The sequence below is a fragment of the Emydura macquarii genome, unplaced genomic scaffold (assembly GCF_026122565.2).
Source record: "Emydura macquarii macquarii isolate MOO-44397 ecotype Brisbane River unplaced genomic scaffold, CSIRO-AGI_Emac_v2 contig_499, whole genome shotgun sequence".
NCBI classification, from domain to species: Eukaryota; Metazoa; Chordata; order Testudines; family Chelidae; genus Emydura; species Emydura macquarii.
In genome coordinates this window covers 16,169,196-16,183,547 of record NW_027130636.1, presented here as the reverse complement: position 1 = coordinate 16,183,547, position 14,352 = coordinate 16,169,196, and the positions used below count along the sequence as shown (strand labels likewise).

At 40.6% G+C, this 14,352-nt stretch overlaps 1 protein-coding gene across 2 annotated transcripts in view; it reads right to left on the bottom strand.

The window, feature by feature from the left end:
- The window catches only part of PASK (PAS domain containing serine/threonine kinase), a 33,155-nt gene extending 21,241 nt beyond the window's left edge, over positions 1-11,914 (bottom strand). For both annotated transcript variants that reach the window (XR_010918158.1, XM_067539016.1), the window contains exons 1-8: positions 11,804-11,914; positions 10,472-10,685; positions 9,274-9,509; positions 7,931-8,101; positions 5,494-5,634; positions 4,787-4,921; positions 4,147-4,461; positions 3,583-3,751 (exon numbers count right to left, since the gene is read on the bottom strand). Coding sequence is in view for 1 of the 2 variants with exons in the window: in XM_067539016.1 (XP_067395117.1) it covers positions 3,583-3,751; positions 4,147-4,461; positions 4,787-4,921; positions 5,494-5,634; positions 7,931-8,101; positions 9,274-9,509; positions 10,472-10,643 (1,339 nt within the window). In the remaining variant the exon portion in view is untranslated. The remainder of the gene's footprint in view (positions 1-3,582; positions 3,752-4,146; positions 4,462-4,786; positions 4,922-5,493; positions 5,635-7,930; positions 8,102-9,273; positions 9,510-10,471; positions 10,686-11,803) is intronic.
- Between the last annotated feature and the right edge of the window lie 2,438 nt (positions 11,915-14,352).

Genomic DNA, 14,352 nt, shown 5'->3' with positions numbered 1-14,352 from the left:
ACAATTCTTCAGATTTAGTCTTTAATGGAGCTATGTCAACTTTCATAGCTCAAGAATCCTGGGTATGGCCCTGCTCTGTATCTCTACCTAATAGTTTAAAAGCAGAACTGACCCAGGTGACAAAGGGGATCACAACTTTACCATACTTATCTGTGCAGGTCAGTGCTACAGCATCAAACACACAGGTGGAGGAAAACAAAAGTGAACAGCAGCCCTTAAATCACTTGGTAGGTGAAGAACCTGAGCATTGCTTTTGGATTTACTATCTTATTCAAACCTGGGACAGTGAATCTGAGCCCATGTTCAGCTCCCCACGGAAAGCCTTTGACAAATGCAATACAAGAGAATTTACATCATTTAACACTGACGTTATCTCAAACCACTCCAAAGTCACCCAAAAAAAAAAAAAAGTTCGGTTTGCTACGGCAATGGTTTTCAAACTTTCCAGACCACTGTACCTCTTTCAGGAGTCTGATTTGTCTTGCGTACCCGCAAGTTTCACCTTGCTCAAAAACTACTTGGTTACAAAAATCAGACAAAAATACGAAGAAGTGTTACAGCACACTATTACAGGAAAATTGCTTACTTTCTCATTTTGTCTGTATGAAATTTTAGTTTGTACTAACTTCGCTAGTGCTTTTTACATAGCCAGTTGTAAAATTAGGCAACTATCGAAATGGGTTGATGTACGCCCGGAAGACCTCTGTGTACCCCTTCTCCTCCGGGGCACATGTACCCCTGGTTGAGAACCACTGAGCTACGGTAACCTTAATTCACCCAAATTGCACATCTAGAATAGAAAGAACAAAGTTCAAATGTTCAAGGAAAGACTCAAAGAAGGGAAACAGGGCTCTGTTACAGGGAGATAATGTCCAGAAGGAATTAGAATGCCAGTGAGGATGCGAGGTGAAGCAAATAGATATTGCCAAAACTACATACAGTTAAACTAACTATACAGCTACAAAATTAAGATAGAAAGTGACTAAGTCTAGACTACGAACTAGAAAAGTTCCTCCCAGAATCTATTTGGCAAAGGCTGAAATCACCTAAGCACTGTCCACCAATTCCTTTTGGTTCCAGTCACCACACCCAAAAAGGAACCAGAGGACAAAGCCAAGACCTAGAGGAAAACATGAAGCCAATAACCCCGAGTCCTCAAACAGTTGCCATTAGCCTGTGCAAATGACCAACATAAATTTAGATCTCTGAGATGAGTGAACTATTCTATTATTTAGGACCAAATTGTTTGCTGGCATAACTCCACTGGAGTTACTCCTATAGCTAATTTAGCCCTTAATGATTTACAAAAGATGTAGTACCAAAGTATTCCTTGAACATAAGAAAGGGAGAAATCAGAGTCCTTTGTTTTGGATTATAACATGGAATCAACCAATCAGGGCTTTACTGTAGGAAAGTCAGCCTTCTGAAATACTACTAAGACTTTGTTTAGCTTTATTTCCAAGTTACTTCTCGCCTGTACAATACACACACAAGATCATGTTTTTCTCAAAGATTGGAATATGTTCAAACGCTCCTTAAAATATCTTCATTTATCTTTGCATCAAGACCCAGCACGGAAAATATCCATGCAGAAGGAGAATACTTTTTAAAGTTTGAGATTATGAAGATAGGTGTGATAATGGAAGCCTCAACATAACCTTACCCAGAATCCTCACTAACAGCCAAACTACCAGGATTTCAAAGTAATTCTATGAGTCAAGTCCACTGCACTAATAAAAGCTATAAGCATTGGAGGTCATGGGTTTGCTTTCAGAAGGAAAGCCCGAACTTATTTCATTAACAGATGACAATAGCACTTTTGAAAAGCCACTGATCCTCATCCATACATACAGATTTGGTGCCAGAGAGCAGCTGCTACAGTAGGAAAGGGAAAAGAAAAGAATGAAAGGAGAAAATAGAGACAAAAAAAAGGGAGGTGGGAAGACATTGCTGAAATGTGATCAGAGTAAGCAGCATTGCTTAGACTGAGGTACTTTTAAATAGAAGGCATTTTATAGAATGGTTGTGTGCATCAGTGACATCAAGATGTTTGCCGAACACGGTAACCAAAATCATCCCCCTCTCCTTTTCTTCTTCTTCTTCAAAGTAAAGCATATATCAGCCACACACCTTAAGAATATGCTACAAGAAAAAACAGAGTGATTAGCAAGAATACCTTAGATTACAGTAATTCCACATTTGTTAGATAAAAATATTTAAGCATATAAAAAGTGAATTTCTGGGAGAGTTTTTAGAAATACTCGCCACTGTCTTCAACTGTGAATGATCTCAATGGAAGCTGCCATTTCAGAGCTATTTCTCAGAAGCTTATTTTGGAAGATGTAGATTATGACTTCAGAAATACAGTTCTGATTTCAATGCACGAAAAAGCAAGGAATTTAGCAAATCACTGTAACGCAAGTTCTATTATTTTAACAGCTCCATTAAATAGTAAAATTAACTTACCAAAAAATTAAAAAGAGCTCTTTTGTTATATTAAAATTTTAACCATGAGGACAAACAGACAGAACATGCCTTACAGCAACTTGATACATTTCTTACTTTCCCTATGCCATGTATTCAGCTCACAGATGCATTCTCCAACTCTACTTAATTGATAATTCTTCTCTCATATTTAAGATACTTTTACTGTTCTTTTGTAGTTGGGTTATGTTGGCAGCTAGCAACATCCTCCAACAAGCGTGTCTTTGATCTATAGACAATCACAGCATGTAAGCTGCCCTTTATTCGGATTGAATGAAGAAGCAATTAAACTCATTTATGGAGTAACATAGCTGAAACAATAAAAGCCACCACCCAAAGCACAGGCCACTCTGAAGGTCTGAACAAGAACTAACTCAGGGAAAATAAGAGAAGTATCCCTGGAAACAGACTGCAAATGCAGAGGCTGGGGCATTATTCAGAATGCAACTGTGGGTGTCACAGCAAAAAAATAAATAAATAAAGCCACCAGAAAGCCAGAGAAGCACTGATAGCAAGGAAACCTATAGAGAAAGAGCTTCTTGTGGACAGGATGCTGGCTGGAAAGGCAGGTTTGGAAACTGTGAGCAAAGAAACGGCCTCCTTTGCGCCTACTGTGTTCAGGGGAACAGGAATTTGTGTCCAGTCTTTGTAAATGGACAGGACTGCACCAAATAATATACCTGACTCACCAGCAATTTCTCCTCTTAACAGAAACAAACCAGCAAGGCTCCAAATATTGGTTAACCAACATTAAAGTTCTCCTTTAAAATGCTAATACAGTAGACTTCTGCATACTGATACCACTGTCAAGACAGTTACATTTCAGACATTTTAAAGTGCTTTGTGATCACTGAGAAAATAGGAAGCTATAAATGCAAAGTGTTATTTATTCTTGGTATAATTATTTCTAAGTCGACATGTTCTTCGGTTTCTTGCCGTTAGAAATGCAGAGGGAAGTAGAAGTAAATATCAAGTTTCCATCCATGCAACATAACTGATTATTTCAAACATGTGGTTTTAACTATACAGAAATCCAATACTTTCACAGCACATAACTATTTTCAGTGACACACTTCTCCCTTTTCAGATCCTTTTTACCTTCACTACTATCTGCTATACAACAGTGTCCCAGCTGGGCTCCTTTAATATCTCCAGAGGTTCTTCTATTTTCTGTCTCCATGCAGTCATCAAGAGGGGGAAATGGCAAGGAGGATTCATCAATTCTATCCATGTGATTATAGAAACCAGGAATCAGGAAGGTGATGTTCTAAAATACAGAGTGCAACATTATAAACCACACTGACTCCTCACTGGTTGGCGACAGATGCCAATAAACTGTGCAGGTGGAGAAAGCAATCCAGCCTGATCCTTGTGGGAGGTTGGACAAACATAATCCACAACAGTGATGGAGAACAAGAGACTGCATACACTGCTCCCGCATACTTAAAATTTCTTCTAATCCTTTGGTTATCTTTTGTGCAGAAGTTAACTTGTGCACCAACCACCACCCCACACTTATCTATTACATACAACAGTTCTAACTAAGCAAGTGGAATGGATTCTTTTGCTGACAGACTTGAGATCATTAAGACAGACTAAGTCAGAAGTTGCACACAATAATCATTTCTAAGGAGAAAGGGGGAGTGAGAATTCAGGTCTCACCTTTCCCAGCAGCTCCTTTTTCTCATAGCCAAACAGCATTAAAGCAAAACTGTTGTTGATGCCATAGATGGTCCCATCTGGTTGGAGTGTGATAAGCCCACTAATGGCAGTGAAAACCCAGACATTGGCAGAGTAAGAATAGTCTGCAGAAGATCCTGTCTTGCACTCCTGTCGGAGTCCATCCTCAACCACTGAGACTTGGTCCTCTAGCTCCGGGACTTCTTCCTCACCAGGAAGACTAGCCCTCAGCTTTAAACTGAGAGGAAATGTTGTGCCCTCTCTGGCTCGACCTACAGATCTCTGAATCTTGAGATTCTAAAAAGAGAAACACTGTTTACATTACAGTATGCACATCAAGTTACACACAGGAAAGCTTTCACAGGGGGAGGGATATGTTATTTCACTAGAAGAGATTGTGCAATGAAAGACTTAGCTTATTTCCTAGCTAGGAAGCACCTGATCAGCAACCAACAACTCCATAGTCATTATCGGGAGACTCAGGTGCTAGATCTGCTACCAGAGACTCTATTTTGTTACCCAACTAGTGAAATCCAATGCATATGAAATATGAAGACTGTGCAGTATTTATATCACAAGCAGGAAGGGCAAAAAACAGCTCAGTTGATAGACGGTACAGTACCTTTGGAATTTTCTTGCCAGGAGGAGGGATCTGCAGCGAAGGAATCAGGTCTGTTATGTGGTGCCCAACTACTTCTTCCAATGATGTGTAACCATGGAGATGAGCAAAAAGAAGGTCACATGATGTAATCACTCCCTTAAAAAGAGTTCACATGACCATTGTAATTTTAATGTTTTAAACCACGGTCCATACCATTCCCAAACAGCCGTTTCTGCTAACATCAGACAAAATGGCTGGAAGTGTCCATGAAAAGAGAGAATGCCAATTACCACTGATTTAGTAAGTAGATGTGGCATTATGCAGTGCCACACTGACACTATTTTCAATCACAGAGGCCATGCCATGTAGCTAACATCCATGTGATGCAAGTGGACAAAGAGAATCTGAGATTTCCTCCAGAATTTTCCCCAGCAAAATGTGTTTGTACACAAAGATTTACAACAACATCTGTTAACTCTCCTGCAGTACTCCCATCTATTCCAGCACAAAGTGCAAGTCAAGACTGAAATGAATTGGCAGAGCTGCGTGGGAGAAACTTGAAGAGTCTGCCCACACTACACTCAGCTCCAGCCAGTGATACACACAGCTTTCATATTCATGAGTACTAAAATTGTCTGTTAAGGCTTTTAAGACACCCTCACTTGCACAAAAGCTCTTTTATATCAAATTGCTGTTACATTTTGTGACTAATAGAACAGAACACTCACATCACTTCTGAAGGAAACGGAGGCAGAAAGTCTTTCCACTGGTTCCAGCACAACCACACAGCACTGGTTGTCCTTGCTTCTCATTCTCCTCATCCAGACTGAGACAGGGATTTTCTCATGGCTACGGCCTATAACATCCACCTGTTAACAGGAATCAGCATTACATATACAGTATAACAACATGTCTGTTTTTACCTACCAACAGCTTCAGGGCAATGTGAGCTGAAGAAGAATTTGGTCTGAGATCAGTGTCTCTCGTTAGAAATGCAAGATAATGGATCTTTCTATTAATTTTTTTGGATGGGGGCAAAATGAAAAAGTCTTCCTTAATGGTGCCAATTCCTCTTGCAGTCTCCAAAATATTCAGTTAAACAGGAACCTGCATTTATATTATAGGGAATTTGACAAATAGTTCTGGGCAGGATCATAGACTTGCAAAGCAAAGCTGTGCTGTTATATCCAAGATGAACTACAAATGAGACAAAAGTTGATAATCTTGGGGGAACCCCACTCTACTCATAAGGCACTGAAGCATGAAGGAACAGTTAAAGCAAGCTTCCTCTTTTTATATAAACTGAAAGCAAAAGAAAGCAGTTGGCACCACACCATGAGGCACTCTCTGGCCAGTGTTTCCCTACCCTTTTTGGGGACACTGATAACTGGAATAATTCAGAACACCTTTGAGGCTGTTTTAAATTACAAAAGGAGCCTGTACCAGTCCAAAAATAACCAAGGATTATGGGCGACAAAGGCAACCCCATTGTATACTCTGTTCCTACGCTGCACTTGGTGCTTTTTGGCTGCAGCCAAAGATATGACCTAATGCATTTATCTCCTAAACTATTCCCCATCTTCCCTTTCAGTAAACAAGTATGCACACAGACACTAAAGAAAACTATGAGATTGATGCACATTCACATAAGACAATATGCAAACTGCATACTTCTACATTTGTATCTCCAATATTGTGACTTTGCTGAAGTATTGTTACAAATAAAGTTGCTTGAGTTATTCATCCATTGAAAGAGCAAGTACCATTAAGACTTCTCTGTGCTTGGATAACAAACAACTTTGTTTTTAAACCTCACCCCTGATGTGCACAATCAATATGGAGTCCTCAGTAAGTTCCAGTGCCTGTGTTTTGTTGGAAGAAATATGGCTTTAATATAAAGGGCTGAAGGTTTGCAAATAGCTTACTGATTACACACACTATGTTATTCTCTTCAACCTCAGAAAAATGTTCAAGGTGTTTCCCAATTTTACATGCCTTTTAAAAAGTGGTATTCTAACACCATACACTCAAAGATGCATTCCTTATGGGAATCTCAGTCTGTTACAATAGCCAAAACTGCAGTGGATCCTTGCAAGAAGAGGTGTCAATGGCGCTTCTGTGGAGATAAACCAGCAGACTTAACTTCACTGGTAGCTTTATTGATTTCAACTGCAAAAATGTCAGTTTTATTTCTTGTTGGAAAAGATTCCTCTCAAATAAGAGGATTCTTTCATATGATGTTTACTCACCTTGTTATCTGCCCTGTTCATATCAGGCTTTACCAGTTTTGTGATAGGAAGGATTTACACATTTACACCATGATACCACAAGAAGTCTATAAAATACATTGAATTGCACCAACTTTGAGTTAAACAGCTGCCAGAAATGCTCATTTTTATCCTGGGCCTCAGTTCTCCCCAAACTTGTTTTAGGATTGAGAAAGCTGTCATTCTGAGGTGCTGTAAATTTCTTTAAAAAGAGAAGATCTGCTGGGAGGATATGAGCTCGTGTTCCCCCCCAGAGTATTTGCACACACAGTCACTGCTGACAATAGCAGCAAAAAAGTCTTTTTTTTTTGGGAGACATTTCTCTCAGACAGACAGTTCCATGTACTTTATGCCTTATTACACTCCCTTAAAGACAAGATAACAATTTTTCTTTCACTTTCAATTAAGTGTTTTGCCATATATATACTCAGATATCTAAGCAGTCAAATGCCATGAAATAACTATTATAATACATGGAATGCAATTTATAATACATGGAATGCAATTTAAGAGCTTAATTTTTTTTTCAAATTACATTGAGACAGCCCTTGGGAATCTTGCTTTAGTATTAAACTGTTCCATGATGAGCCATTAACATTAGTTCTCTGTCCAGTGTCCATTACGAATCCATTTGAGCAAAAGTCATCCTGACTACACAAGTTGATACAAGGAAGAGTCTTATGGATGCCTCCCAAATGGACTTCATAAGCCAAAATGAAATAGGCAAAGGATGTCTATAAGCTTCTTTTAAAAAAGAAATGCCTATACTATCAAACAGTGACAAAAAAAAGTTACCTCTAACCCAGGAACATGTACTGGAAGACGGTGAAGATTTAAGCTGAAATAATCACACAAGTGTATTTCTGTAAGGGATTATTTGCTTGAACATCTCACATACCACTGTTCCAGAAATCACAGATGCATATCCATCAGCCTCCACGTGTTCCTCCCCCAAGGCCTCCACTACACCCTGATTAGATTTTAATATCAACTGGGACAGCTTCTTGCCAATGAGCTCATGACTACTGTATCCAAGGAGCTTGCAGGCTTTGTCATTGGCAATCAGAATCTAGAAGGGAGGAAAAAGAATGCAGCAAGCGTTTTATTTCTAGTTCTCCTACTGGGTGGTTGTTCTAGTATCTCATTATGTCATAACCTCTCTCAATGGAAGTTGGAAATGACAGGTCCTACTTTTATTCTGAAACCTGCTACATATTTCACTTCATACTTAGTGGCATTCCTATGTCTGTTTCAATTTTATGACAACCTGCTGCTCCAGTCACATATCTGATAAATGGAACAGAGATGTTGCTTTCTTTTAGCTTTCCTCCTTTCTTGTATACTACTCAGAACCCTTCAGCTGTTTGCCTTGTAAAAACTAGACTATCTAGTGGAAAAAAATTGCTATGTTTACAAGTAAATCCTAAATAGGACTATAGTTTTGTATACATCTAACACCAGAAACAGGTCATCAGTAACCTGCAGACTAATATCCCAAATCCAATTAGCCAACCCTTGCTTTTAACTTAACTACAATTCCTTTAAATTGATTACAATAAAATAATCAAGTTTGCACAGTGAAAGGATCCTTCTTTACAAGCTACACGAAGCCACACTTCAGTCTTCAGTTCAGTTTCCAACTTACTCCGGCTGCAACTGCTGCTTCCAGCTGACTGGTCTTTTTTGTTTTAAATAAAGTGACCAGCTCCAGACATTCAAAAGGTGCATTAATTACAGTTTCTTTAGTTTTTAAAGCAATTTTGCACCACAAAGAGCATTTTGTAGGACCTATGTCTGCACGGGGAAAGTCTAAACTTTCAGTCATGTAGGTACACTACCATACACTTAAATTCAGACAGCACTAAGTGCAGAGAATTCCATGTATATTTAAATTTTATAATTTGTATTAAAGTTTGTCCTAAAGTTGTATTTTCCCCTAGTCTGCTCGAGAAGGGCTCAAGAGATCAGTATTCTCTTTGATCTTAACTTGTGTGCATTTTGCCAATTATAAACTACACATAATCTCACATATTTTGGATGTGATCCATATAATAATTATGGATGGAGGATACATAAATCTCACATATTTTTAAGACATGATAATGACTATGAGCTCTGCTAGATATACAAGTAAAAATTACACAAGTCTGAATCTACTTAAAGCTACGTGGCTTATAACAGAACTACACAACGCTAATTTTTAATGGTTGGTCCTGCTACAGACATGGTAATGGCTGGTACCTCTGTCGTCCTGACATCCACAGTAAAGATAGCTTTGTTTGGATTGCGCACAGCAGCTGGGAGTGACTGGATAGATTCCTCTACACTCAGGACATTCAGGAAGGAACAGGAAGAGATGCTACCGACTGAGCAGGATAAAGAGGCATGTTCCAAATGAGCCCAAGAGTTACCAAGTTTGCCAGTAGAAATGTTGTGAGCAGCCAGTGAAGATAAGCAATAGGAAGTCCATCCATCCTCTAGAAAAAGGAAAAAGAGGAACATCTCTGTAGCTAAAAAAATCTGCCATAAAAGAACATTTCATGGGGAGACAATTTTCAGGGAAAGATCAATCACCAACTAAAGCAATGGTAAAGTAGTTTAGTCTCAAAATTAAAGGTTTTTGTATTTAAAGAAATATTTTCAAAGCCTAATATTAATAGAAATATTAAAATTTACAAATAATGAAAACAAGAACAGTTGTTTGGATCAGTTTTAAGTATTCTAGTACCTATGACCCAAAGGCTGGAAAAATCAGATGTTACTGGTTCTCGTGCACTACTTCACTAATCTATTTTCTTTTGGCCAAGCTGAGAAAAGAGTAAACAATGATTTAAAAAAATTTCTGTTTCAATAATCTAAGCTATTATTGATATGATTCTTACATAGACAGTGTCCCATTATATAATTGTTTAGTCAGAAACTAGTTAATTGCTCATAACTACAGCAGCCCTGGAACTAGAATTTGTGGGGAAGCGTTGTTCACCCACCTATACTTACGACTACTAACAAAAAAAAATTCTGTAGGGCACATCTTGCCAAGTGACTGTGCTGAAATTGACAGAAGTCCTACAACTAAAGAGAGGTACTTCAGGAAATGTCATAGTGTCACCTATAAAGTCATTTCACTCCTGAAAGAACAAGCAGCTTTCAGGGACAGGCAATACTGGGCAAAAACAAGGCAATATAAGAATACCCAACCTGTGGATACACTCTAGATTCAGAAGTAATCAAATTCCTTCACCATCCCTACCTCTGTTCTAGATTCAATCACCTCCCCACCTCTTTGATACAACTTCCTCAACACATTATTTCTTTTTGCAATTACTTCTTTAACAGTGTAATTTCTAATTTATGGGGAAAGTCTTAAGGCACTGGAAAGAACACACATCTTGATTAATAAATTCAGATTGCCAAATTCAGAGTGCTGCATGGTAATCACCAGACAAAGATGCTTTGCTCCGACAGAGTCTGGAAAGCCCATTTTTCCTGCTCTTGTTGGTCCAGGGGTAGGATTTGCTCAGCTCGTCAGAGTCACTCAATCCTGGAAAGGGTAACTCTAATGAGGAGTACACAAAGCCCTCTTCAGGGGAGGCACAATCCTTGGTTGCCATATTCAGATCCTGGCTGGAATACCACAGTTAGGAATCCACCATCTATAATAGAAATATAAAAGAGACCAGTAAGCTCCTATAATTAAGAATACTCCACAGCATACTGACAGCCATCAATGTTCCCCAGTTTGCACCATGAAACCTAAAGATAGGGTGAGGTGAGGACAAGACTTTTCGTGGAGAGATGAGCTTTGGGTCCCTGTTCTTAACATGATTGTGGCTCTCTGCTGCTCACACAATGCCTCTACTGTTGTTCCAGTAAGTCTTCCTTAAGGGATTTTTGAAAGACTCATTTCTCTGCAATCTTTATTGTGTATGACAAAGTATTTAGCAGTTTTCAAATTCACAATGGAAGAGACAAAGTAAATGCACTCTACATTCAATGCCTCTCCTCTGCTGGTATCACTTTCTTAAACAGTAAAAGCCTTAGGATCTCAGACAAGTCTTAGAGGTTTTGTAACTATCCATAGAGAGTACAATCCAGCCACATCACTGTTTGGCTATCTGATTGGCTATCTGACTAGCAGCTGGAGACACAGAAAAGATACACATCCCCAAGGAATTCATGTACTGGATGATAACACACACAACAATTAAATGGGACAGTTAACTATTAAAATGTATATTGCTTATGCATTTTCTATTTGCTAATGTGGCATTTTTATAGTTGCCTGCCAAAGGATGATCATTAAATGTGGGGTATATACCCTTCTTGTTTTCTTTTTTCTTGGGCTTCTTAATGATATAGAAAGAAAGATTGAAAGGATTTTTTTCTTTTTTAAAGCAATTTCCTTCCTTAGAGGGCTTGTTTGGTGTTTCAGACATGATCTCACTCCTTAGCTGAAGGAGGAAGGGAGCTGAAGCTCAAATAAGGAGTGCGCGTGCCTTCTCCCAAATAGGAGTCACCAAGATAACCAGGCACGAACACGCAACACAAAACAAACTCCCCATTTGCTGCTCAGCTCCTTTCTCTTACCCCCCCGGCCCGCCTCACTCCTCCGGGCCAGGGGTGAGTCTACGCCGGGAAAAGCAGAGCAGATACCGCTGTCAATGGTGTCCGGCTGGCAGGGGCCCCACCCTGGCCCACGGGCCCTTCACACCCCCGTCGGGCGCCCTCCCAGAGAGACCCCGCCCCGCGGCGAGCCTCCTCCCGGACCTACCCCCACGAGGACCGTCCTTCACGCCAACTTCCCCCGCCACCCCTCACCGCCTCGGGGCGCCGCCGCTGCCGGGGCCGGTGGCGCATGTTACTTAGCGCGAAGAGGAGAGAGAACCACCGTCGCCACCGAGGCCAATCAAGATGGTGAGAACCGGGGACGGTTCAGATTGACAGTCATCCGAGCCAATCTGCTCCCGAGGCGCAAACCAACCGGCCACGGAAGGGCAAAACACCCCGCGCAAATAGTTGCTAGGGACGCCTGGGTCCCAGGTGTACGGGATGTCAGAGAAGTCAAAATTAATTAAGCATTTCCGATCGCGCTCTTCCCTCCCACCCCAAGCTCCGGGGCGAGATTGCTGTGCTGCGTGCGCAGCCGTGCTGCAGCGCGAGACCCCAGGGCAGGGCCGGGCTCCCTCACCCCATCCATGCACAGTTCCCTCATCCCAGTGTCCCACTGGGGGGGTGGGGAAGAGCTCCCCACAACGCCCTGGGTGTTGTGAATTTTGTGTCCGGCCTATCTTGCGGTAGCTAACAGAGCTAGAATATTATGGGCTAGCTCAGCTCCCTCTGTCTGGTTTTAGAGTAGGAGACTGTGTGTCAGTCTGTGCGTTTACATCTCCCTGTGTTCCTGTCTGCTGCTTTCTCTCTGAGTGCAAGTAACTTCCAAGGATCCAAACATCACACTGGGGAATGCCTGTTGGAATTATTTGTCACACTCGCCTCTCCATGCCCCATCCACTCATTAAGGAGGAACTCAGGGGTTTCAGCATCCATGTGTCAACTTGACTGCTACAGTCCCTCTAGTCATAGAGCCTGAAGTGACAGCAGTGACCTCAATGGGCGGAGCAGGCACTGAGCACAGCCATCCGGGCTATTCTGTCTTCAGCGGAGTTTAGGCTTTTTTGAAGGTATTAGATATCTTCCACTGTTGTTATTGGCCTACTACAACATGTAGGGTACCTCAGCCAGTGCATCAAATGCCCCAACAAGACCTATGTGGCTGAAACCAGACAATCACTACACTCTCAAACTCCCACATAAACGTTATACGAGATAAAAACACTCTGTCACCTGTGGGTGAGCACTTTTCACAAAGCAGTCTCTCCATATCTGACCTCTCAGTCCTCATCCTCAAAGGAAACCTGCACAACACTTTCATAAGTCGAGCTTGGGAACTTGAATTCATAACTCCTAGACATTAAAAATCTATTACAATGATTTTAAGGCTCATTACAACAGTTTGTAACACATTCTGCTGCCCAATAACTCTCCATTGCCCTAGAACTAAAGAGGTATTAATTGCCCACTTAATTTTAAGTGGTATCATACATGTGACCCCCTTATGTTTAACAATCTGTTCTACCTAGTATTTAACTTGGACACTCTCCTTCCCCAGACCCGAGAAAGACTTTTGTGAAGTTTGGAAGCTTGTTCTTTCCAACAGCAGAAGTTTGTCCGATAAAAGATATTACCTCGCCCATCTTGTCTCTTCTCTCTCTCTTTCTCATGCACACACACACACATTCCTTGCCTCCGTATCTCCTCTTCTGATTGGTCTCCATCCCCCCTCTCTAGAAAGAATCAACTCAGATTTGTCTAGTTTGCACATGCAGTTACCACAATGGTATACATGTAGAAGTCCATTTGTGGATTATTAAAATTTGGGCAATATCAAATTAGAAAATCAGTTAGTATAAAGAGATTTTCACAATAAACATATCTTCGCACTTCTGTAATGACTTCCATCCATCTCAGTCTCATGTCACTCCAGTTGAGTAAGTATTAAAATCTCCATTTTTAAATGAGAAAACTGAGGTGTGGCAAGATTGTGACAAATGGGTAATGAAAAGTGACATTGTTGGCAGAGAAGAGGCAGAGATTGACGTTTCAATAGCATTTAAGAGATGATAGATAGGGTGGAGATAGGCTATGAAGGGTCTTAAAAGTGAAGACAAGTAGTTTATGTTTGATTTGATGGAGAAATGGGACACAGTGGAAGGATGCAAAGGGAATGGGGAGGGGTTTGCAAAATGGTATATGTGAAAATTATCTTTGCGGCAGCATTGTGAATGGATATAAATGGGGTGATATATATCATCTGTTAAGGCCAGAAAGAAGAAGATTGCTGTAGCTGATATTCAAGATGATGAGCTTTACCCGTGTAAGTTCTTCGGGGACAAGGACTGTCTTTTGTTCTAAGTTTGTACCAGCACAGCACAATTGGGCACTGGTCCTTGACTGGGGTCCAAGTCACCATGACGATAAATAACAGCCATGCAGGTGCAGAGGAAATGCAAGATTTTACAGAAGTGAAGTAAAGGAGCGTCAAGATTTAAATACATGTACCTGGTGCTTAACCACCCCAAGATAAGCGTTGTAGAATAAAATAATACAAAACATTACAATCAGAAATAGAGATCAATTAGCTCACTAGATCAAAGGATCTCTGAGAAGAGCAAAGCCTTTGCCATCAGGCAAAGCACTGAGTCAATGTGCAAAGTAGAGAGTTGCACAAGATGTAAATTGATGCACCATCTGGCCCCACCATTA